At 44.6% G+C, this 24,669-nt stretch overlaps 1 protein-coding gene across 2 annotated transcripts in view; it reads left to right on the forward strand.

The window, feature by feature from the left end:
* Positions 1-24,669, forward strand: part of P2RX1 (purinergic receptor P2X 1) — a 149,252-nt gene that overhangs the window by 81,744 nt on the left and 42,839 nt on the right. For both annotated transcript variants that reach the window (XM_073665196.1, XM_073665197.1), the window contains 2 exons: positions 16,533-16,629; positions 17,561-17,641. In XM_073665196.1, the coding sequence (XP_073521297.1) occupies positions 16,533-16,629; positions 17,561-17,641 (178 nt within the window). The remainder of the gene's footprint in view (positions 1-16,532; positions 16,630-17,560; positions 17,642-24,669) is intronic.

Here is a 24,669-nt window from a genome sequence, read left to right on the forward strand (position 1 = left end):
TAATGTACAAATATAAGCGGCAGCCTTTATTCTGTGGATGTGTTCATTCAGTAATAATGTGGAATTTGAATTGATATTCACTTATTTTAAGTCAATCAATCAATCAAGAAACTACTCCTCTAATATAAATAGGGGGATTTTTGGTTATACAATTGCATGAAATATTAACACACATTAATTCAGCAAAGCATTTTAATCACATAGACAGAGAGATCCAAAACGTAATTTGTTAAAGGGGTTTCCCAGGTCCAACTTTTAATTTAAAGAGATTATCCAGCACAGCCGCTACTATGTGAACGGTGTGAACATATACAGAGCAGATAAGGGAGCGACAGTCACTGAACGATACTGTCCCCTCAAACAGCTAACAAGTGGGGGTCTTCAACAATTGGCTATTTTAAAGATAGGCTATCGTTGTTTGGAATATGGAAAAGCCTTATACATAGAAGATAATATTAGTTCTGCATGTAATACATGTAAATAATGGCTTTAAATTGGTCTTCCTCTTTCCAAACGGACTTACACCAATTTTACCAATCACCCACCAGAGTGACCTGACCGTGCTTCAAAATCCTCTTTCCAAACTGCGTCTAGTCTTTCTGTTTGCCCTTCAGACCTTTTCTATCTTCAGTTTTTGACTCAAGAAGCTTCTTCCTTTCATTGTCATACGGTTATTTGATTGGTTAATCAAAAATCTGTTCCATTTTTTCCCTGCTACTTGATAAGTTATCAATATCAAGCAGTAAACGCAGACACAGAGGTTTCCGGTAGTCCGCAACCACAGAAACACATCGGTCTGCATAGGAACTGTATGCACAAATCACTTGGATATTTTGAAATAAGCTAATTTCAGAGTTTCATTTTTATACTTTGGGTACTTTGGAGTAAAAAAAAACTTAAGGTAAAGATAGCTTTTACATTGTTAATATTTTAAGAGGTTTTGATATTATAGGGAAACATTCTATCTTGTACCTTACAGATATTCTTTAGGCTATTTAGGGCAAAATGACAAAACTCCCAGATTACTAGTTTCTCCATTCCAGGAATCCGTTTATGCCGTGGCATCTCAGAATAAAATAGAGATATGCTGTATATAATTAGGGAGCCTGTTCCCCATAAATGCTCCTCATGGTCCATGTAGAATGAATCATTGACTGATTTCCATTAACCCCTTTACCCCAGAAGGTGGTTTGCACGTTAATGACCAGGCCAATTTTTACAATTCTGAGCACTGTCACTTTATGAGGTAATTACTCTGGAATGGATCTCACTGATTCTGAGATTCTTTTTCGTGACATATTGTACTTCATGACAATGGTAAAATTTCTTCAATATGACTTGCGTCACTTTGTGAAAAAAAACGGAAATTTGGTGAAAATTGTAAAAATTTTACAATTTTCAAACTTTGAATTTTCATGCCCTTAAATCAGAGAGATACAGTACAGACCAAAAGTTTGGACACACCTTCTCAATTAAAGATTTTTCTGTTTTTTCATGACTATGAAAATTGTACATTCACACTGAAGGCATCAAAACTATGAATTAACACATGTGGAATTATATACTTAACAAAAAAGTGCGAAACAACTGAAAATATGTCTTATATTCTAGGTTCTTAAAAGTAGCCACCTTTTGCTTTGATGACTGCTTTGCACACTCTTGGCATTCTCTTGATGAGCTTCAAGAGATAGTCACTGGAAATGGCCTTCCAACAATCTTGAAGGAGTTCCCAGAGATGCTTAGCACTTGTTGGCCCTTTTGCCTTCAATCTGTGGTCCAGCTCACCCCAAACTATCTCGATTGGGTTCAGGTCTGGTGACTGTGGAGGCCAGGTCATCTGGCGTAGCACCCCATCACTCTCCTCCTTGGTCAAATAGCCCTTACACAGCCTGGAGGTGTGTTTGGGGTCATTGTCCTGTTGAAAAATAAATGATGGTCCAACTAAACGCAAACCGGATGGAATAGCATGCCGCTGCAAGATGCTGTGGTAGCCATGCTGGTTCAGTATGTCTTCAATTTTGAATAAATCCCCAACAGTGTCACCAGCAAAGCACCCCCACACCATCACACCTCCTCCTCCATGCTTCACGGTGGGAACCAGGCATGTAGAGTTCATCCGTTCACCTTTTCTGCGTCGCACAAAGACACGGTGGTTTGAACCAAAGATCTCAAATTTGGACTCATCAGACCAAAGCACAGATTTCCTCTGGTCTAATGTCCATTCCTTGTGTTCTTTAGCCCAAACAAGTCTCTTCTGCTTGTTGCCTGTCCTTAGCCGTGGTTTCCTAGCAGCTATTTTACCATGAAGGCTTGCTGCACAAAGTCTCCTCTTAACAGTTGTTGAAGAGATGTGTCTGCTGCTAGAATTCTGTGTGGCATTGACCTGGTCTCTAATCTGAGCTGCTGTTAACCTGCGATTTCTGAGGCTGGTGACTCGGATAAACTTATCCTCAGAAGCAGAGGTGACTCTTGATCTTCCTTTCCTGGGGCGGTCCTCATGTGAGCCAGTTTCTTTGTAGCGCTTGATGGTTTTTGCAACTGCACTTGGGGACACTTTCAAAGTTTTCCCAATTTTTTGGACTGACTGACCTTCATTTCTTAAAGTAATGATGGCCACTCATTTTTCTTTACTTAGCTGCTTTTTTCTTGCCATAATACAAATTCTAACAGTCTATTCAGTAGGACTATCAGCTGTGTATCCACCAGACTTCTGCACAACACAACTGATGGTCCCAACCCCATTTATAAGGCAAGAAATCCCACTTATTAAACCTGACAGGGCACACCTGTGAAGTGAAAACCATTTCCGGTGACTACCTCTTGAAGCTCATCAAGAGAATGCCAAGAGTGTGCAAAGCAGTCATCAAAGCAAAAGGTGGCTACTTTGAAGAACCTAGAATAGAAGACATATTTTCAGTTGTTTCAAACTTTTTTCTTAAGTATATAATTCCACATGTGTTAATTCATAGTTTTGATGCCTTCAGTGTGAATGTACAATTTTCATAGTCATGAAAATACAGAAAAATCTTTAAATGAGGTGTGTCCAAACTTTTGGTCTGTACTGTATGTCACAGAAAATAGTTAATAAATAACATTTCCCACATGTCTACTTTACATCAGCACAATTTTGAAACCAAATTTTTTTTGTTAGGAAGTTATAAGGGTTAAAAGTTGACCAGCGATTTACAAAACCATTTATTTAGCGACCACATCACATTTGAAGTGACTTTGAGGGGCCTTTATGACAGAAAATACCAAAAAGTGACACCATTCTAAAAACTACACCCCTCAAGGTGCTCAAAACCACATTCTAAAAGTTTATTAACCCTTCAGGTACTTCACAGGAATTTTTGGAATGTGGAAGAAAACAATGAACATTTAACTTTTTTTCGCAAAAATGTTACTTTAGACCCAATTTTTTTTATTTTTGCAAGAATAACAGAAAAAAATGTAACACAAAATTTGTTGTTAAATTTCTCCTGAGCACGCTGATACCCCATATGTGTGGGAAAACCACTATTTGGGCACACTTCAGGGTTTGGAAGGGAAGGAGCGCCATTTGACTTTTTGAATGTAAAATTTGCTTGAATAATTAGCGGACGCCATGTTGCATTTGGGGAGCCCCTGATGTGCCTAAACAGTGGAAACCTCCCACAAGTGACATCATTTTGGAAACTAGACCCCTCAATGAACTTATCTAGATGTGTGGTGAGCACCTTGATCCCCAAGGTGCTTCACAGAAGTTTATAACATTGAGCCAAAAATTAACATTTTCACATTTTTCCCACAAAAAAGTTTTTCAGCCCCAAATTTTGCATTTTCATAAGGGTAACAGGAGAATTTGCACCATACCATTTGTTGTGCAATTTTTCCTGAGTACGCCGATACCCCATATGCGGCGAAAAATCATTGTTTGGGTGCGCAGCAAAGTTCAGAAGGGAAGGAGCACTGTGTGACTTTTTGAATGCAAAATTGGCTGGAATCGAGAGCAGACGCCATGTCGCATTTGCAGAGTCCCAGTGGAAACCCCCCACATTATTACTTACATTTGTCTTTTTGATCGCGTTTTATTACACTTTTTGTTTGGCGGTATGATGATAAAGCACCGTTTTTTGATTCCTTTGTTATTTACTTTTTTTACCGTGTTGACTAAAGGGCTTAACTAGTGGGACAGTTTTATAGGTCAGGTCGTTCCCGACACGGCAATACCAAATACGTGTACTTTTATTGTTTTTGTTTTTTTTCATAATAATATTTATTTATGGGTACAATATATATATATTTTATTATTTTAAAAAATATATTTTTACAACTTTTTTTTTTTTTTACTTTTTTTTCACTTTTTTACTTAGTCCCACTATGGGACTTTCACTTTCTTCAGTCTGATCGCAGTTATAATGTATAACAGTGCAGGATCACTGCTATACATTATAACCTGTCAGTGCTGCAGACACAAGTTACTTTGATCATGCACTGCGTATGATCAAAGTAACTTGCTGGTGTCTGGTGACCTGGATGTCGCCATGACAACATCAGGTCACCACGGCAACGATCGGGACCCCGCGCTGACGGCACGGGGGGTCTCCGATCCAAGAGCAGAGGGGTTTGCATCCCTCTGCTCGCTCGCTAAATGCTGCGATTGCACCAATCGCAGCATTTAGGGGGTTGAAGTGCTGGGAGCGGTGCCTGCAATGCTCCTGAGTGCCTTGTGTCACCTGTCAGAATCAGTTGACACCTGGTAACGATTGCGCCCGCACAGCCTGTGTGCTGGCGCGATCGCCGTATCGTAATGGTACGTACCTGGTCCATAAGTACCAAAAGGTACAGGGACGTACTATTACTGACAATGTCAGACAGGGGTTAATATACAAATGCACAATGTTTAAAAGTTACAGCAATTAAAAAACAACATACATCCATAAAATTTGCAAAAACAGAAAAATGAAAAGGAGAAAAATAACAGACCATTCCAATACTAGTTGATTTCATGTGGCTATATCTTTCTTCTACTCTCAGGGACATTGGCAGAAAATTTACATAAATCCAATTGGATCAGGTTACCAAATTACAGGTGCATCTCACTAAATTAGAATATCATCAAAAAGTTAATTTATTTCAGTTCTTCAAAACAAAAAGTGAAACTCATATATTATATAGAGTCATTACAAACAGAGTGATCAATTTCAAGTGTTTATTTATGTTAATGTTGATGATTATGGCTTACAGCCAATGAAAACACAAAAGTCATTATCTCAGTAAATTTTAATAATTAATTAAAAAAAACACCTGCAAAGGCTTCCTAAGGGCTTAAAAAGGCCCCTTAGTATGTTTCAGTAGGTTCCACAATCATGGGGAAAACTGGTGACTTGACAAATGTCTAGCAGGTAGTCATTGACACTAAGTAAATGCAAAGTAAATTTTGCATTTCATTTGGAAATCAAGGTCCCAGAGTCTGGAGGAAGAGTGGAGAGGCACACAATCCAAGCTGCTTGAGGTCTAGTGTGAAGTTTCCACAATCAGTGATGGTTTAGGGAGCCATGTCATCTGCTGGTGTAGATCCACTATGTTTCTTCAAGACCAAAGCCAGTGCAGCCGTCTACCAGGAAATTTTAGAGCACTTCATGCTTCCCTCTGCCGACAAGCTTTTTGGAGATGGAAATTTCATTCTCCAGCAGAACTTGGCACCTGTCCATGTGGCACCCCAGGGGTCCGGTTGCCACAGTGTCATTGCCTCCCTCACAAGGGGTGATGCCATGCCTGGAAGCAAGCAGGGGTCCCATTGTCAGGTATACTAGCATGCAACACTTTCCTGGCTCCTCCCCTTAGCAACTGGAATCTGGAGGCGGGGATAGAAAGAGTTAGTTGTTAGTGGAGAGGAATTGAAGACAGGACAGCGAACAGGAAAGACCTGGGGAGTGGAGCTGCACGGCAGCTCACCCAAGAGAGGAGCGTAGAAGAACCGGACACCACAGTCCGAGGTTGTGGGGCACTGAAGGCCCAGCAGCAGAAACCAGAGGGCAGAAGACTGCAGGTCTCCTGGCCCCATCAGACGCCCGGAGGCTCAGCAGCACATAGGGCCCAGCACCGCCACGTGGGAGCGACACTGCAGGAAGGCCCGAGCTGCCTGCCATACGGGTGAGCACAAAGACGTTTTACTCAGGGACGAGGGCCACAGCACAGCTATAAGGAGTAGGGCAAAGGGAAGGCCTACAACTTCACCTGGCGAGGTGGATTCCCAACTTGCTTCTAGGCTGCCCGGACCTCTACTACAAGCTAGTACCCGTGCCCCGGTCTGCCTAACCACCACAAGTAAAGATAAGAGGAAACCGCCATTAAGTTGTGGACTGGTTATTATCTGCGCCATCCCCTGCACTACACTGCACAGCAACATCTATAACATCACCATTTCCTGCCCTGGAGCTAAGCTCTGCCTGTGGAGAGCTGAAGCAACTCTGCTGCGTCATCATCAGTTCCAGAGGATCTGCACCGCAGCGGCGGCTCCATATAGCCGCATACCACAGGTAGCGTCATGAACATTATATATAGATACTCTATTCCCTTTTCTTTAAAACCCCTTTTATTGACCGCCCTGGGTCACGTACCGGGTCACCGCCACTGTGACATCCCCCAGCACCGACTGGCATGGCTACCGAGTACCCTACGGCCCAGGGGGCGCGTCTTCCACACTGCCAAAAGTACCAATACCAGGTTTAAAAACAACAGTATTACTGTGCTTGATTGGCCAGCAAATTCGCCTGACCTTAACCCCATAGAGAATCTATGGGGTATTGTCAAGAGGAAGATGAGAGACACCAGACCCAACAATGCAGACGAGCTGAAGGCTGCTATCAAAGCAACCTGGGCTTCCATAACACCTCAGCAGTGCCACAGGCTGATCGCCTCCATGCCACATTGCCACATTGATGCAGTAATTGATGCAAAAGGAGCCCCAGACCAAGTATTGAGTGCATTTACTGAACATACATTTCAGTAGGCCAACAATTTGGATTTTAAAATCATTTTTCAAGCTGTTGTTATAAAGTATTCTAATTTAATGAGATAATGAGTTTTGTGTTTTCATTGGTTGTAAGCCATAATCATCAACATTAACAGAAATAAACACTTGAAATAGATCACTCTGTTTGTAATGACTATAATATATGAGTTTCACTTTTTGTATTGAAGAACTAAAATAAATTAACTTTTTGATGATATTCTAATTTTGTGAGAAGCACCTGTATGTCATTTGAAGTGGATTAGGCCAACATAAGGCATGGGTAGGTAGAAAGGGTGATTCTCCTAATTCCTGGGTCAAGCTGCAGGGAGAGCACTTTGTTTCTGAGACATTAGCATAGCGTACTTGAGTGCTTCCACGATCAGGGAGAATCCAAAAATATGATTACAATCTAAATTAAAAGACTAGTTTCACTATAGCAACACACAGGGCTGGCTCCAGGTTTTTTTGGGTCCTGGGCGAAAGAGTCTTAGTGGGCCCCTTTAACACATACCACGATTCATGATGCACAGATACCGCAGAAAAATATATATATATAGTACAATGCAAAGATTTCACTTCTTACATTACATGAGCGATATCTATTGTAAATGGCATTATACATTACTCCAACCTTTATCTAAACAACGCAAAAAACAACATACTCGACACATTGATTAGATGGAAAACAATTGGCCACGGCCTTTATTTAAATATTTAAAATATTAAAAACTCATAACTTTAAGTATAAACCAATAAATATTTCAACTTTATTAAAAACAAGTTCAAACCTTTATCAACCCGCAGCTTAGCCATAAGGCTCAAGCCCGTTAACCAAAATTACCTGTCCATCCAGATCCCTGGACGACTAACCCCGGCCGTGACTAAATGCATAAAATAGGGGAGGGAGGGTGGGGCAGCTCCCAGGTATGACAGCGCCGGAGAACAGACACACACCTCCGGCGCTGCTCACTTATATCACCCTGCACTTCCCCAGTAACCAAAGTCCAGACCAATCAGGGGCAGTCACCAGGGCAAAAAATACTGTCTGCCCTACTACTGACCCCTGAGTGGCCAAACCCACTCACCAATCACTTCACCCTATCACCTTGTTGACGTGACCTAAGAAAAAATAGTGGGAAAACATCTTCCTTCCATTTAACCCCTTCAGTACCAGAGCAATACAAGGCACCAGATAATGCCATGTATTCCCCTCCTGAAGGTCCGGGGAAAACCATTCCACAATAGCTCAGAAACCGGCGAATCGCTCCACACAGAATACTGGCCCCCATATAACACTCTATACGGAATACTGGCCCCCATATAAGGCCCCATACTGAATACTGGCCCCCATATAACGCCCCATACAGAATACTGGCCCCCATATTAGGCCCCATACGGAATACTGGCCCCCATATAACGCCCCATACTGAATACTGGCCCCCATATAATGCCCCATACAGAATACTGGCCCCCATATAAGGCCCCATACGGAATACTGGCCCCCATATAAGGCCCCATACGGAATACTGGCCCCCTTATAAGGCCCCATACGGAATACTGGCCCCCATATAAGGCTCCATACGAAATACTGGCCCCCATATAACGCCCCATACGGAATACTGGCCCCCATATAAGGCTCCATACGGAATACTGGCCCCCATATAAGGCTCCATACGGAATACTGGCCCCCATATAAGGCTCCATACGGTATACTGGCCCCCATATAAGGCTCCATACGGAATACTGGCCCCCATATAAGGCTCCATACAGGATACTGGCCCCCATATAACGCTCCATACAGGATACTGGTCCCCTTATAACGCTCCATACAGGATACTGGCCCCCATATAATGCTCCATGCAGGATGTTACCCCCCACATAATGCCCCATACAGGCTGTCCCCCCCTTATAATGCTCCATGCAGGCTGTTACCCCCCACATAATGCCCCATACAGGCTGTCCCCCCCCTTATAATGCTCCATGCAGGCTGTTCCCCCCACATAAAGCACTATGCAGGCTGTCCCCCCCTTATAATGCCCTATGCAGGCTGTTCCCCCGCTTATAATGCCCCATGCAGGCTTTCACCGCTCCTCTTTATAATGCCCCATGCAGGATGTCACCCCTCCTCTTTATAATGCCCCATGCAGGATGTCACCCCTCCTCTTTATAATGCCCCATGCAGGATGTACCCCCCCTCTTTATAAGGCCCCATGCAGGATGTCACCACCCTCTCTTTATAATGCCCCATGCAGGATGTCACCCCCTCTCTTTATAATGCCCCATGCAGGATGTCACCCCCCTCTCTTTATAATGCCCCATGCAGGATGTCACCCCCGCCCTCTCTTTATAATGCCCCATGCAGGATGTCACCCCCTCTCTCTATAATGCCCCATGCAGGCTGTCACCCCCTCTCTCTATAATGCCTCATGCAGGATGTCACCCCCTCTCTCTATAATGCCCCATGCAGGATGTCACCCCCCCTCTCTTTATAATGCCCCATGCAGGATGTCACCCCCTCTCTTTATAAGGCCCCATGCAGGATGTCACCCCCCCTTTATAATGCCCCATGCAGGATGTCACCCCCCCATATTATGCCCCATGCAGGATGTCACCCCCCCATATAATGCCCCATGTAGGCTGTCACCCCCCATATTATGCCCCATGCCTCCATACATTAAAAAAAAAAAAAGTCAAATACTCACCTCACCCCTCCTCACCTGCTGCAGCTGCTCGGGTCCGGACTCCTGCGTCGCCAGTATCTTCCCGCTATGCGCTGCCTGTGACGGCTCAGGGGAGGGCGTGGTGTAAAGACGTCACCGCGCCCTCTGACCTGGGACGTCACAGGGAGCGCAGAGCAGGAAGACAGCGGATCTGCAGAGGCACGGGGAGACGTAAGTATCCGGCTGCTGGGGCCCTGAGCAAGCGGGGGAGAAGGGCAGGCGCTGACACCGCTCTCCTCCGCCCATAGCCCGGCAGGGTGCGCGACCGCCAGTGGGCCCCTCTGCCTGCTCAGGGCCCCGGCACTTGCCCGGGTGCGCCGGGTGCTGACGCCGGCCCTGGCAACACATATTGGCAACTTTCCCTCTTTAGGCTTTAATTATACATGACATTTTGCAGCAGTGTTAGTTTTACTTTTTTAACAAGTTTATAGTCATAGTTGTCAAAATTGTTCTACCACTTTCAAGATCATAAAGAAGTTTACACAAAAAATTTGAAACACTCCCATTTTCAGACCAACCACTAGAGAAAATACTAAAAACTATAATTTCCTGATTTCAATAGCAGAAAAAGATTCAGCAGAAGGCAGAGAATTAAATGTGTTATAATACACGTCTGCTTTCTAAACAATACTACTATCCATGGGCTGTGTATGAATGTATTGGGGCTGAGCTGCTACACCAGATACATCCTATTGACATGTTGGGTGCTGTTTCTAGAAGAAAGTTTTTCAACTCTTCTATAACCCATTGAACAACAGCTCTATTACACTAATGGGTGCCTTCGCTAGACAGGGAAACTCCACACACTGATAAGTCTCTATTAGTGTCTCACTTGATACTCTCTGGTTTCTGTGGGATGGATCCAGGGCCGGCTCCATGTTTTTCTGGGTCCCGGGCGAAAGAGTCTCAGTGGGCCCCTTTAACACATACCACGATTCATGATGCACAGATACCGCAGAGAAATATATATATATAGTACAATGCAAAGATTTCACTTCTTACATTACATGAGCGATATCTATTGTAAATTCCACAATAGCTCAGAAACCGGCGAATCGCTCCACACAGAATACTGGCCCCCATATAACGCCCCATACGGAATACTGGCCCCCATATAACGCCCCATACGGAATACTGGCCCCCATATAACGCCCCATACGGAATACTGGCCCCCATATAAGGCCCCATACGGAATACTGGCCCCCATATAAGGCCCCATACGGAATACTGGCCCCCATATAAGGCCCCATACGGAATACTGGCCCCCATATAAGGCTCCATACGGAATACTGGCCCCCATATAAGGCTCCATACGGAATACTGGTCCCCATATAAGGCTCCATATGGAATACTGGCCCCCATATAAGGCTCCATACGGAATACTGGCCCCCATATAAGGCTCCATACGGAATACTGGCCCCCATATAAGGCTCCATACGGAATACTGGCCCCCATATAAGGCTCCATACGGAATACTGGCCCCCATATAAGGCTCCATACAGGATACTGGCCCCCATATAAGGCTCCATACAGGATACTGGTCCCCTTATAAAGCTCCATACAGGATACTGGCCCCCATATAACGCTCCATACAGGATACTGGCCCCCTTATAACGCTCCATACAGGATACTGGCCCCCATATAATGCTCCATGCAGGCTGTTACCCCCCACATAATGCCCCATACAGGCTGTCCCCCCCCCTTATAATGCTCCATGCAGGCTGTTCCCCCCACATAAAGCACCATGCAGGCTGTCCCCCCCCCCTTATAATGCCCCATGCAGGCTGTTCCCCCGCTTATAATGCCCCATGCAGGCTGTCACCCCTCCTCTTTATAATGCCCCATGCAGGATGTCACCCCTCCTCTTTATAATGCCCCATGCAGGATGTACCCCCCCTCTTTATAAGGCCCCATGCAGGATGTCACCACCTTCTCTTTATAATGCCTCATGCAGGATGTCACCCCCTCTCTTTATAATGCCCCATGCAGGATGTCACCCCCCCTCTCTTTATAATGCCCCATGCAGGATGTCACCCCCGCCCTCTCTTTATAATGCCCCATGCAGGATGTCACCCCCTCTCTCTATAATGCCCCATGCAGGATGTCACCCCCTCTCTCTATAATGTCCCATGCAGGCTGTCACCCCCTCTCTCTATAATGCCCCATGCAGGATGTCACCCCCTCTCTCTATAATGCCCCATGCAGGATGTCACCCCCCCTCTCTTTATAATGCCCCATGCAGGATGTCACCCCCTCTCTTTATAAGGCCCCATGCAGGATGTTCACCCCCCCTTTATAATGCCCCATGCAGGATGTCACCCCCCCCATATTATGCCCCATGCAGGATGTCACCCCCCCATATAATGCCCCATGTAGGCTGTCACCCCCCATATTATGCCCCATGCCTCCATACATTAAAAAAAAAAAAGTCAAATACTCACCTCACTCCTCCTCACCTGCTGCAGCAGCTCGGGTCCGGACTCCAGCGTCGCCGGTATCTTCCCGCTATGCGCTCCCTGTGACGGCTCAGGGGAGGGCGCGGTGTAAAGACGTCACCGCACCCTCTGACCTGAGACGTGACAGGGAGCGCAGAGCAGGAAGACAGCGGATCTGCAGAGGCACGGGGAGAGGTAAGTATCCGGCTGCCGGGGCCCTGAGCAAGCGGGGGAGAAGGGTGGGCGCTTACACCGCTCTCCTCCGCCCATAGCCCGGTGGGGTGTGCGACCGCCAGTGGGCCCCTCTGCCTGCTCAGGGCCCTGGCACTTGCCCGGGTGCGCCGGGTGCTGACGCCGGCCCTGGATGGATCTGTATTCTGTCATTTCCCAGAGACTCTAATAGTCAATAGCAATTAATGTGAAAAGAAATATATTCTCAGAAAATAACATTATTTAAATAAGATTTTTATTGAACATGGTTATTTCTTAATTTTATATTTTGTGACTTTCCACATACAAATCTGTTCACATAAAGTTAATATTTTTCACACCAGAACAATCAAAATAAGCTATTTCCTGTAGTATACTGCTTATATTTGCTGTATATACAAGCTCATTAAAATTATTATTAACTGTCTATAAGAGCAGTGGCCACATATGCCCCCTTCTGAGGTCAAACAAATTCACTACAACTCCATTCACACAGGGAACTTGAATTTGTGCCCCCCCTATCCTCATGAATGGTTGGCGGCCCACCATTTGGATTCCCAGCAATCATAAATCTATTACTTATTCTGTGGATATGTTATATATTGTTTATGGAAAAATTTAATTTTTGTTATTTAATTAATGAAAAATATACTACTGTAAAATACATCTTTTTAATGATCATACATGATAAAATCCATAAAACTAGAATTTTCAGCTTCCATATGTGATTTTCAAAACCTCCATCAAAATGACAATAATAACAATAGTATAAAATAACACACGTCCATGGAGAATTTCAGTACGATTTCTACCTAATAAATAATTTCTTGTCTTTGACTTTATTGAATGTAATATGTATGGATGTAGCCTGTACTGTAATAGTACATGGCAGCCAATTCTATTCCAAGGGTGAGACCACGTGGGGGGCTGGTAGGACGTGCCAAAACCTGGCCCCATCTGCCGTACAGCCATTCGTGCAGCCATTGGCTACCCAGGCAGATTTTCAGTTGTGTGCGTCCAGGTCCCTACGTGTACACACATTGCCTAATAAAACATAGCAGCCAGGGTGCTATAGCTGTATGGTATTGAGTTAGCCTAAAGTGGTTTTCGATTTAACACTAGACCCAAAAGGGCATCCCGCTATTTTGCTAAAGCAAGAATCTTCAGCAAAGTGTTAAATCATCTTGGAGTGAGACAGACATCCAAAAAAAGCCTGTGGGGGTGCTGGGGGATTTTTCCTGCCATACTGTACATGTCAGCAATGAATTTCTCATGTCTACAGGTGGCTTTAGATTGCATTACACCCAGGCTGAACAAGTGGCTAGACTTTCCACTAACATGTGGCCAACAAGAATGGTTGGAGAGTTGTGAAATATGGAGGACGCTGATACTGGAAAGGGAAATTGTAGGATGTGTATTTTGACGCCAAGGCTGTTTCAAATAACCTACCAGTAGATATTGGTGTGTGTAAAAAGCTGGATGCACATGTGCAGATGAGTGTCGTCATAGGTCCTCTTGGTAGACATAGAAGACAGGGAGTTCTTTTTGCAGTAGGCAAAATTGTCCCTTTGTAATAGTGCCAGGTTTTGCTGCCCAATGCCCATTTTCCTGCCCCTTTCATGATTTTTGTTCGCAATGCAGTTTTTCTGGAGAGCGAAGTTCTACACAGGCTTTTAACACCAATTAGCTTAGTGAATGGACCAAGCAGAAGCCTAAATAATTAAAATGGGGTTCTCTGAGAATGAGATAAAATGGCATCCCTGATATAATTCAAACTTCATCCCGTCCTAGTCACGTGTCAATACGGGCTGCAGACTAAAGATACAGTATATACTGTAATTTAGTTCCCATAGAAGCAAAAAGAAAAAAAATGTTATATACACAGGGATCACCATATAAAAATAATAATTTTTATTGAAACGAACTGGAACAGACTTTTAAAAACAATTACAAATGTCATTAAAGACATGCAAATATACAAAAGCCCACAACAGGGGTATAACCCCACCAGTTCTATGACCTGAAAAATATAACAATGTTATGAATGTTGACCAAATGGACAAAGCCACAAATTCCAAAGATATTAAAATATCAATTATATTTAATATACAATAAAAACATGAAGATAAAGAAACATAAGTCACAATGACTGGATTCAGAGGGCAAATTACAGTATCATTGATAAGATCCCAGAAAAATAGGGCCAATTGTACTGCCAAGCTTCCTTTGTAAATACTGGCAAAAATGGTAATTAGATCACTGTAGAGTATTCTGACATAGCAAATGTTCCACCAAAAACGCAAGAAGCACTATTCATGTGAATCCGTTAGGAGTGTATCTCCATGTACTGTCTGGCAGTTGCCAGCAGACATTAGAAGCTGAATGCCTATTGAAAAGATAGCAGAGACAGGCAGTGTCGGATTGGGGTGCCAAGGGCCCACCAGTAACCAACTCCAGGGCCTCACTATTCAGCTACATGCAAATGTGACACTATCCTCTATCATAAATTTATATAACAATGATCTGGGTAGATTGTTAGATGAATAAGATGCTGCCTTTGTCTGTAAATAGTGATTCAAGTATATAGTGCCAAGTACTGCTCATATAAGAGCGTGGTAGCCCACTCTTGCACAGGGGGGCCCACCGGAGGATTCTTCTGTTCTCCTGTGGGCCAGTCCAAGGCTGGAGACATGCTATCTACAGATTAATACCAACAGACATTAGTAGTTCAATGCCTATTACGGACAACATGAGGTATAAATACAGCTCTGGCAAAAATTAAGAGACCACTGAACAGTTTTCTATTGGAAAGCATGCCAAGACGCATGAAAGCTGTGATTAAAAATCATGGTTAGTCCACCAAATATTGATTTTTGAACTCTTCCTGAGTTAAAACATGAGTAATTTGAGGTATGAAAGCACTGTTTCTTTTTTAGTATTTTGACGCTTTATCATTTGCTGCAAATAAATACATTTTTTGCTTTTAATTTCGGAGACATGTTGTCAGTAGGTTATAGACTAAAACAGCAATGTACATTTTACTCAATATACCTATAAAGAGAAAAATCAGAGAAAATGAAAATTTTGCAGTGGTCTCTTAATTTTTGCCAGAGCTGTATGTCTCATGAAAGTCAAATGTGAAAGACACTCTATTTGCTATGCATAAATTGTAACAGGTAAGTACCCATATCTTGGATCCTGGCAACACCTCACCCCGAATCCCCAACGCATGTTTCGCGTCTGTTATTTCCTCAGGGGCCGTGACTTATGTCTCTTTGCCTTCAGGCTTTCAATATGTATTAAATAAAATTAATATTTTAATACTAGCATCAACTCTTGTTCTCCTCTCATGCACAATTATTATTTTTTGTTTTTTTGTGTGAGAATAGAAAAAAATTGCAAATTTACAACTTTTGGGATTTTGTCCATAAAGCATTAACCTTGCAGTATAGATGAAGTTAACTTTATTCTACAGGTCAGTACAGTTACAACAATGCCAATTGTTTTTATGTTTTAGTATTTTGCACAATTAAAATACTTAATAATTATTTGTTTTAGGGTCACCATATTTTGGGAGATGCAACATTTTTATTATTCTGTTTTATTAGTTTGGGCTTAATTTTTCAGGATGGATTGACTTTTACATTGATATTATATTGCATTACATATTACTTTTTACAATTTTTAATTTGTTTTTCCTATTAGGCTCTTTTCTCCCTGTCCAACAGCTTTGATGCTGCAGTCCTTATTGACTGTGGTATCTAAGGATGTAAGTGGTAGGGTTACCTTCAATTAGTTCCCAGCTGCAGTTGATTATTAAGTGTAATATGTAGTGATATATTTGGCATTATTGCTATTTCTTTATTGTTAGAAACTTTTGCTTCATTTTGGTGATAAATGTTACTTTTTTTCATAACGCTGAGGTAACATTTTAAAAAAAGATATGAAAATAAAAATTAAGGCATATATTTTTAACAGAAAAATTTTTAACTTTCAATTTTCTATACAGTACTGTAAATGCTCCTAATTTGAGAATTTTTCTCTTTAAAAAATCAAATTAATTGTTACACCACAGAAAATGTGACCATAAATGAATACCAATAAAAAGTACAAAATGTACAATAACTTATATTTTTCTCCTATATAACATTTTCATTGTATTTATTTCAGGCATCCTTACTGGAAATTGCACACCTATCAACAATGAAACCAAGTCTTGTGAAGTCTATGCTTGGTGTCCTGTGGAAGATGACCATGTTATTCCTAAGTATGCTCTTGCCAATTATAATAAATAATTTCTTAACATACCTTAATATTCTTTATGTCTCTTACGAGAATTTTTGAGTTTATAGAACAGATCAGAAAGGCCAAACATATCTACAGTGACTGTAAATGACTGCAGATTTGCAAACCCTGCCAGTGTTCAACACACACACTGTCAGGATTCTGCTTCGTTTCCTGCACTCACTACCTGTATTAATTGCACCTGCAGAGTAGGAGGCTTCTTAAAGAAAAACTAACGGGTCTGTGAGAGCCAGAATTCTTGCTGGTCGGTAGAAGAACAAATACTTATTTCATGCAATAAAATTAATTATGTAAATTAATCATGTAAAAATCATACAATGTGGTTTTCTGGATTTTTTCAAGATTCTGTCTCTCACCGTTGAAGTGTACTACGATAAAAATTACAGACCTCTCCATTCTTTGTAGGTGGCAAAACTTGCAAAATCGTCAGTGTATCAAATGCTTATTTTCCCCACAGTATATATATGCCTTAGTGTGTCCTGTGTCGACTTGTAATTGAAATACTGCCACCATGGTTTGATGATCGCATGACACGCTAAGGCATTTTATATACGTGGGCCAATAGGGAATTGACATCTAATTGTTTATACCGTAGAGGACACTGTAGCTCCCACTCACCAGCCGGGGAGGTGCTCATTGGCTTCTGTGCACACCGCAGCATTCAGTGCCCATATGGAAGCACTGTACAGAAAGCACAAGAGGGTGATCTTATGGATTTTATTTTATAATCACCGTCCTGGGACAGACTATCTACTAGTAATTCATGTTTTGGAAATACAGTAATGTTTTGCCAAATAGTGTTTGTCCTCTAATGTAACATTCAAATACTTCTGCCATAATGGTCTCACATTCTAGATTGATATTACAGTCTAATTGCTACTTTTTTTTTTCAGCCCTCCATTATTGTTGCAGGCGGAAAACTTCACTTTATTTATAAAAAACAGTATTAGTTTTCCTAAGCATAAAGTTAATAGGTATGTATAACCAACATATTAACAATCATTTGCATTATGGATCCATTTTGGTAGTTGTAAATAAAATTATATTATTTTCTCTTAGGCGATGTTCACATATTTCTGGTCAGCGTGCTATGCGTTTGTACAACGAGCTGCATACGGACAGCGCACTGACCAATGAGGGATATTTCCAAACAGACACAAGAAAAATAGCCTCATCTGTTTTGTGAATAAGACAGTGTTTTAATGGCAAATGGCTCCTACCCCTTTCATTTATAGCCAATTTTCATTTTTTGCAGCTTTATTTTTCTCTCCCCTTCCAAGAGCCATATTTTTTTATTTGTCTGATGAAATAACCATATGGGGGTTTGTTTCTTTACAGGAAGAGTTTTAGGTTTTCACTGATTCCATTCAATATAATATTCTGAATAATGGGGGAAACAATCAAAGTGGGTTGAAATGGCCATTTTTTCGTTTTCCTTTTATTCTTACAGCAATAATAAACTTTTAGTATTTTTTTATATTTTACTGGTTTTAAAAAATGCAGAACTGTGAATAAAAAATTGGATTGTGTCAGTATTTTCTGAAACCCACAACTTTATTTTTTTATCGATAGAGCCATTTGAGGTCTTGTTTTTTTGCAAGCTGTATTTGTTATTGGTACCTTTTTAGGTACATACAAAGTTTTGATGGTTTAAATGTTTTATTTTAGTGGAGTGGCGTTGACTTTAAAGCGGCAATTATAGAATTATTTTTGGGTGCTTACCGTATGGTTTAAATAATTTTATATTTTGATAGATTGAACTTTTATGAACACGGCAATACCAAATATACTTATTTTTTTTATTGTCTTTATTTTTTATAGCAACTACCTGCTTGTTAGTTCTTAAGACACATAGTAAAAAAAATAAAAGTCATGGATAACCTCTTCAAATTGCCCTGCCAAAGTGTAACAGCTGCATTTAAATGGTTAAACAGCAGCATTCAGAGGTAGCTCCATTTACTGCTGTTAGAGGTGGATACCGGAAGACGTCAAATAAAAATACAGGTCAGTGTAGGGTACTCAAAGAGCAGGGAGGAACCTCTATAGCTGTAGAAAGTGAAACCCCGCACTGCCCAGGGCTCAAGTGATGACCCACTGCAGTGGACCTTTCAGTACAGGATGAAACCTTTCCGCTTCAGAACCCCATTAGCAGGTCACAAGCAGAGACAGCACTACAGGCATCGAGGGGCTCCAGTTTCTTTTCTTCTCCTGTGGAGTGCAGGTACAGCATACAGGAAAATGTTGTGGAGACTGAGCAAGGAAGAGGAAGTGTCAAGGGTCAGGGCACCGACTTTTCACTATACTTTGGTGGGAGTACTAAATTCTTAATAGCCCCACTTGATGCATCATTTTGTGTATAATTAGTGATATACAGTGGTGGCCAAAAGTATTGGCACCCCTGCAATTCTGTGAGATAATACTCAGTTTCTTCCTGAAAATGATTGCAATCACAAATTCTTTGGTATTATTATCTTCATTTAATTTGCTTGTGACTCGCCCCCTGGGACGTGGGGCACTCGGATCCGGGCAGTGGGGGAACGATGGGAGTAGTAGTGGCAACCCGGTTCCGTGGCTCAGGGTGGTCAGGCCAGTGGTAGTCCGTTATGTGCTGATGTTTATGTCCGACTACGCCACCCGTGGATTGCGGTTATTAGGAACCGCCGCTGCATGCAGACCGTTGGGGCTGATGAGGTGTGCAGCTAGGGTAGTGTGACTCCCCACGGGAAGAGTGCGGCCCCAGGGCAGTGTAGTGGATGTTGGGAGTGATGGTAGCGAGAGTCCCAGTGCTGATAGTGCTGGAGGAGCAAGGAGCACGCAGACAACAGGTTGCAGTCCAGGGTCTTTACTAGAACAGGTAAATTGACCCACATACAGTCCCAGCTAGGAGGGGACCTGGATGTCTGAGAGCAACGGGGAAATTGGCCCGGTCAGGGTGAGGGTGTAGACCTACCGTGCTTTCTGTGCTCCTTCTGGCTATCTCCTCGTTATAGGGTAACAGCCCACGTTTCCGAGCTTTCCGTGTATTCTCGCCTGTATGGCCTGCGACGTGGGTTCCTTTCTGCTCCTAGCCTTGTACGGCTTTACTGGTCCCTTCGGTTGTGGCAGAGCCTCCAGGCTTCTTAGGCCAAGGAATGTACAGTCCCTTGCGGACTGGTTCTCTGCTGGAGGATGTAGAATCCTCCCAGCCTCAGACACCAAAGTCTGGTAAAGTAAGTCTTTTACCTGCCAAGACAGGCTCTCTTCGCCTCTTGTCTCTGGCTTGTGGCTCTCCTCCTGCCACACTTCCTCTTAGGAGCAATACAACTGTCTGTCCCTGCTCTGCTCTGGGACAAGTCTCAGTCCTGAGACAGGCCTTCAAGTTCTCCCTAACCCTGCCCCCAGCACCAGCTTTTATAGGGGCAGCCTGCTCCCCCTACTGGCCTGAGACAGGAGGTACTGCATGCTAATGTTCCCCTGACTAGAGAACCTCCCCCTTGCTCTCAGACACAGCTTTAATACATTTTGTGGCATCCAGGCCAGGGTGACACATTCCACCCTAGTAAAATTTAGTACTCCGGGACTAAACAGTAAATAAAGAATAACATGCATAACCATAAAACATTATCAGACAGACGACGCACAGCTTGAGTTCTTAAGGTCACAGTGTGGCCTGTGACCGGGTGTCCATATCACCAACACAACGGGGAGCCTTAACCAGGTGGGGGTCTGTCCTACCCCAAGTCCTTCACAGTCTTAGTTCATTCCTGGGTTAGGCTCCGAACGCAGTCCATACCAGGTCCCGGTTATAAAAAGTCCATAACCTTTGAGTCCTTACGGTAGCTGCAAGAAACTGAAACACAGAATTACCAAACATGTATGTAACTTTGCAAACAATTCAACATTTGGCAACAGGGTTATTTACAATCTTAGTACACTCTATATTCTCCAGCGAGCGGGTATCTGCCCCTTTGTGCTCCTGGTTGACCTCCTTAACCCACTGTCTGGTGGTGGACCAACCTGGCTTTCCCCGCTAGCGTTAGGGGTACAGCTACCAGCTGGGTGTACAGGTAGGGCAGGCAGCTGTCTGCGGGTCCTTTGGCTTACCGCAGGCATGGCAGGCTCACTGTCAGCAGAGGGTTGACTCTCCTGGGCTGCTGGTACAGGCTCTTCTGCCTCTGGAACCGCTTGCTCCTCTTCACCTTCCGGCTCTGGTGTTGGTTGTTGCTGTGCCGGTTGCAGGAAATGCAGGACGGGTACCACTATGGCATCATTTATGCGAGTCCAGGACTGAGGGAACTCTCCAAGAACGGTGCTGATCATTTCTTCCTTGTCCTCTGCGGGTTCAAGGTCACTCTGATCCTCTTCTGCACTACGGAGTTGCTCGGGGCATCTTTTGAGGTGGTCTCTGGAGACGGTGCTAGTGGTTTCTCCTCCGTCCTTGGTGATTACGCACACCTTTGGGTTGTCGTGGTCACACTGCAGTACGGTGTAGGGTTCCCTTTCCCACTGGTCGTCCAACTTATGTAGCCTTCTCTTCCGCTTCAGGACTTGCTCACCAGGTTCTAGGGGACCAGCAGGGGCGTGTTGGTTGAAGAGTTTTTCTTGCCTTTCTCTCACCTGGGCCAGGCTCTTCTCCACACTCTCCTGTACCTTCTTGTACTGCAGTTGCCTTTCCGTATCCCAGTCCGCATCCGGGGAGGTGTCCTCAGGTGTTAAGACTCCCATCTCCAGGTCTACGGGCAGCTTACCTGGTCTGGCTCGCATCAGGTAAGCCGGGGTGCAGTTTGTAGCATTTACCGGGATATGATTGTATAAGTCTATCAGATCCGGCAGTTTTTCTGGCCACAGGCTGTGTTCCTCCAGGGGCAACGTCTTTAGGAGATCAATGACTATATTGTTCATCTTCTCACACATCCCGTTGGTTTGGGGGTGGTAAGGCGTTGTACGAATCTTCTTACAGTCATAGAGGTTGCAGAACTCCTGGAAGATTTCAGCCTCGAACGCTGGACCCTGGTCTGTCAGGACCTGTTCCGGATACCCGTGTATTGCTGGAAGGCTCTGGCCGCTGTTTGGGCTGTCAAGTCCTTTACCGGGACAACCACTAGAAAACCGGAATAGTGGTCCACGATTGTCAGGGCATAGATGTATCCAGACCGGCTTGGAGCCAATTTGACGTGGTCCAGAGCTACCAGCTCAAGAGGCTGCGTGGTGACGATGGGCCTCAAGGGTGTCTTCTGGCTGGTGCGGTCCTTCCTCCTCAGGTGACAAGGGCCACAGTCTCTGCACCATTTTTCTACAGCTCCTCTCATGCCGACCCAAAAGAACCGTCCTCTTAGCAGGAACTCCAGTTTCTTCCAACCAAAGTGCCCCGCTCTGTCATGGTAAGCCCCCAGGACCATAGCTGCATCCCGCCTTGGAACCATGACTTGCCAGGTCAGCTCGTGCGTCCGGTGGTTGACAATCCTTCTGCACAACTTGCCTTCGTAGAGGAACAGCTTGCTCTTCTCCTTCCATAGCTGCTTGGCTTCCTCTGGGGCATCCGGATCCATGCGGGCGTCTTCCTGGGTCAACAGATCTTTCACCAGGCGGATGGCAGGGTCACTATCTTGGGTCTCGGCCCAGCTGTGGTGAGGTAGGGGATTGATCATCACGGTTGTTAGATCCTCCTCCTTCATGCGGTGAGAGTATTGAGCGGCTCCATACCGGTGAAACGCGGGGAGTTCTACCTCCTCCAGCTCTTCAGGGTCTTCGTCACCTTCAGGTAAGTGAGGCATCCTTGATAGGACGTCCGTGTTGGCATTGGTTTTGCCTGCCCGGTACTTGATCACGAAGTCATAGTTGGAGAGACGGGCCATCCACCGCTGTTCCAGGGCACCCAATCTTGCATTGTCCAGGTGTGTCAACGGGTTGTTGTCCGTGTACACGTTGAACTTCGCGGAGGCCAGGTAATGCTTGAAGCGTTCCGTCACGGCCCACACCGCCGCCAAGAATTCTAGCTTGAAGGAGCTGTAATTCTCCGGGTTCCTCTCGGTGGGCCTCAGCTTCCGGCTGGCGTACGCGATCACCCGTTCTCTGCCCTGTTGGTTTTGGGACAGTACGGCTCCCAGTCCCACATTACTGGCATCCGTGTGGAGAATAAAAGGCTGGCCATATTCAGGGTAGGCCAGGATCTCATCCCCCGTGAGGGCCATCTTCAACTGGCGGAAGGACTCCTCCTCCGGTTTATCCCACTTGAAGGGTGGCTTTTGACTTCTGGACTTAGACTGTCCGATTAGGAGGTCCTGCATGGGAGCTGCCATCCTAGTGAACCCGGGGATGAACCTTCGGTAGTAGCCTACCAATCCGAGAAACTGTCTCACCTCTTTGATGTTAGAGGGGCTTGGCCAGCTCTTGATTGCCGTGACCTTGTCAGGGTCGGGGGCCACTCCTTCCGCGCTTACCACGTGCCCCAGGTACTGGACCTTTGGTTTCAGCAGGTGACACTTCGATGGTTTCACCTTCAGGCCATAGCCTGCCAGGGCTTCGAACACCTCGGCCAGGTGCTTTAGATGGTCCTCGTAGGTCTTCGAATAGACGATCACGTCGTCCAGATAAAGGAGGACCGTCTCGAAGTTTCGGTGCCCTAGACAGCATTCCATCAGCCGCTGGAAGGTCCCTGGTGCGTTGCAGAGCCCGAAGGGCATACAGTTGAACTCACTCAGTCCCATCGGGGTGGTGAAGGCGGTCTTCTCCTTGTCAGCCTCTGCCACAGGAACCTGCCAGTACCCGCTAGTAAGGTCCAAAATAGAAAAGAAGTTAGCTGATTTTTGTGCGGCTAAAGACTCCTCTATTCTAGGCAGCGGATATGCGTCTTTGTGGGTGATACGGTTGATTTGTCTATAGTCTACGCACATTCTCATGGTGCCGTCCTTCTTTTTCACCAGAACCAAGGGGGCTGCCCAGGGGCTACAGCTATCTCTAATGACCCCAGCTTCTTTCATTTCTTTTAGCATGCCCTTTGCGTTCTGATAATGTGCAGGGGGTACAGGTCTGTGTCTTTCTTTTATCGGTGGGTGGCTCCCTGTGGGGATGTGGTGTTCTATCCCTTTTACTCTGCCGAAGTCTAGCGGGTGCTTACTAAAGACTCTCTCGTACTCCTGTACCACCCGGTAGACTCCTTGTTTTTGGTGCAGGGGAGTGGAGTCAGCACCCACATGGAGTTTCTGGCACCAGTCCTCCTTTTGTTTCTGGGAGCCATTACCCTCCGCCTGTGGAGATGGAGGCAAGGGTTCCACGGCCCTGATAGCTTTGTGTTCGACAACAAACAGTTTGGCGAGTGTAGCGTACCTGGGTAAGTGTACTTCCCTCTCCCCGATGTTGAGGATGCGGACGGGCACCCTCCCATGACGGACATCAACCACCCCCCGGGCTGTCAAAATGGTGGGCCTGCTGTCTGAGTACACGGGTTCTACCATGGCTTGGTAGTCTCTACCTCTCAACCCGATTGCAGTCCGACACCAGATCATCATTTCACTTTTGGGAGGCATGGAAATGGGGAATGGGTCACTCAGTCTTACGCTACCGATCTCACCACCAGACAGTTCTACCTGCTGCCGTCTCATCAGGGCTTTTATCTCCTTGTTGAGGACTCTCTGTTGGCTGGAGCTAGCATTCACCGCCACCTGTTGTAGAATTACAATTACCTCTGAAAGACAATTTTCAATTACGTTAGTACCCACAGTTATTTTAGGGTGACTTTCACGTCGGTCAATGTCCACAATAATCACTCCCTGTGCCGGTAGTTCAACTTTACCAATCTTAATGGTCATCTCCTTGAACCCCATCTGCGGCATGGGTAAGCCATTACTGGCGATGATGCTCAAGTTACTGTCTGGATACCGTGTGATATCAGCATCAGTCCAATACTGCTTAAAAAGTACATAAGGGATAGTGGTTACTTGTGACCCAGTGTTCAGCAAGGCGCTCATGGGGATACCGTCCAGCACCACGGGTAAAACCGGGCGCCCCCCAACGTACTTATCAC

This window comes from Phyllobates terribilis, unplaced genomic scaffold (genome assembly GCF_046119375.1).
Source record: "Phyllobates terribilis strain yellow unplaced genomic scaffold, ASM4611937v1 Scaffold_2__4_contigs__length_985480577, whole genome shotgun sequence".
NCBI lineage: Eukaryota > Metazoa > Chordata > Amphibia > Anura > Dendrobatidae > Phyllobates > Phyllobates terribilis.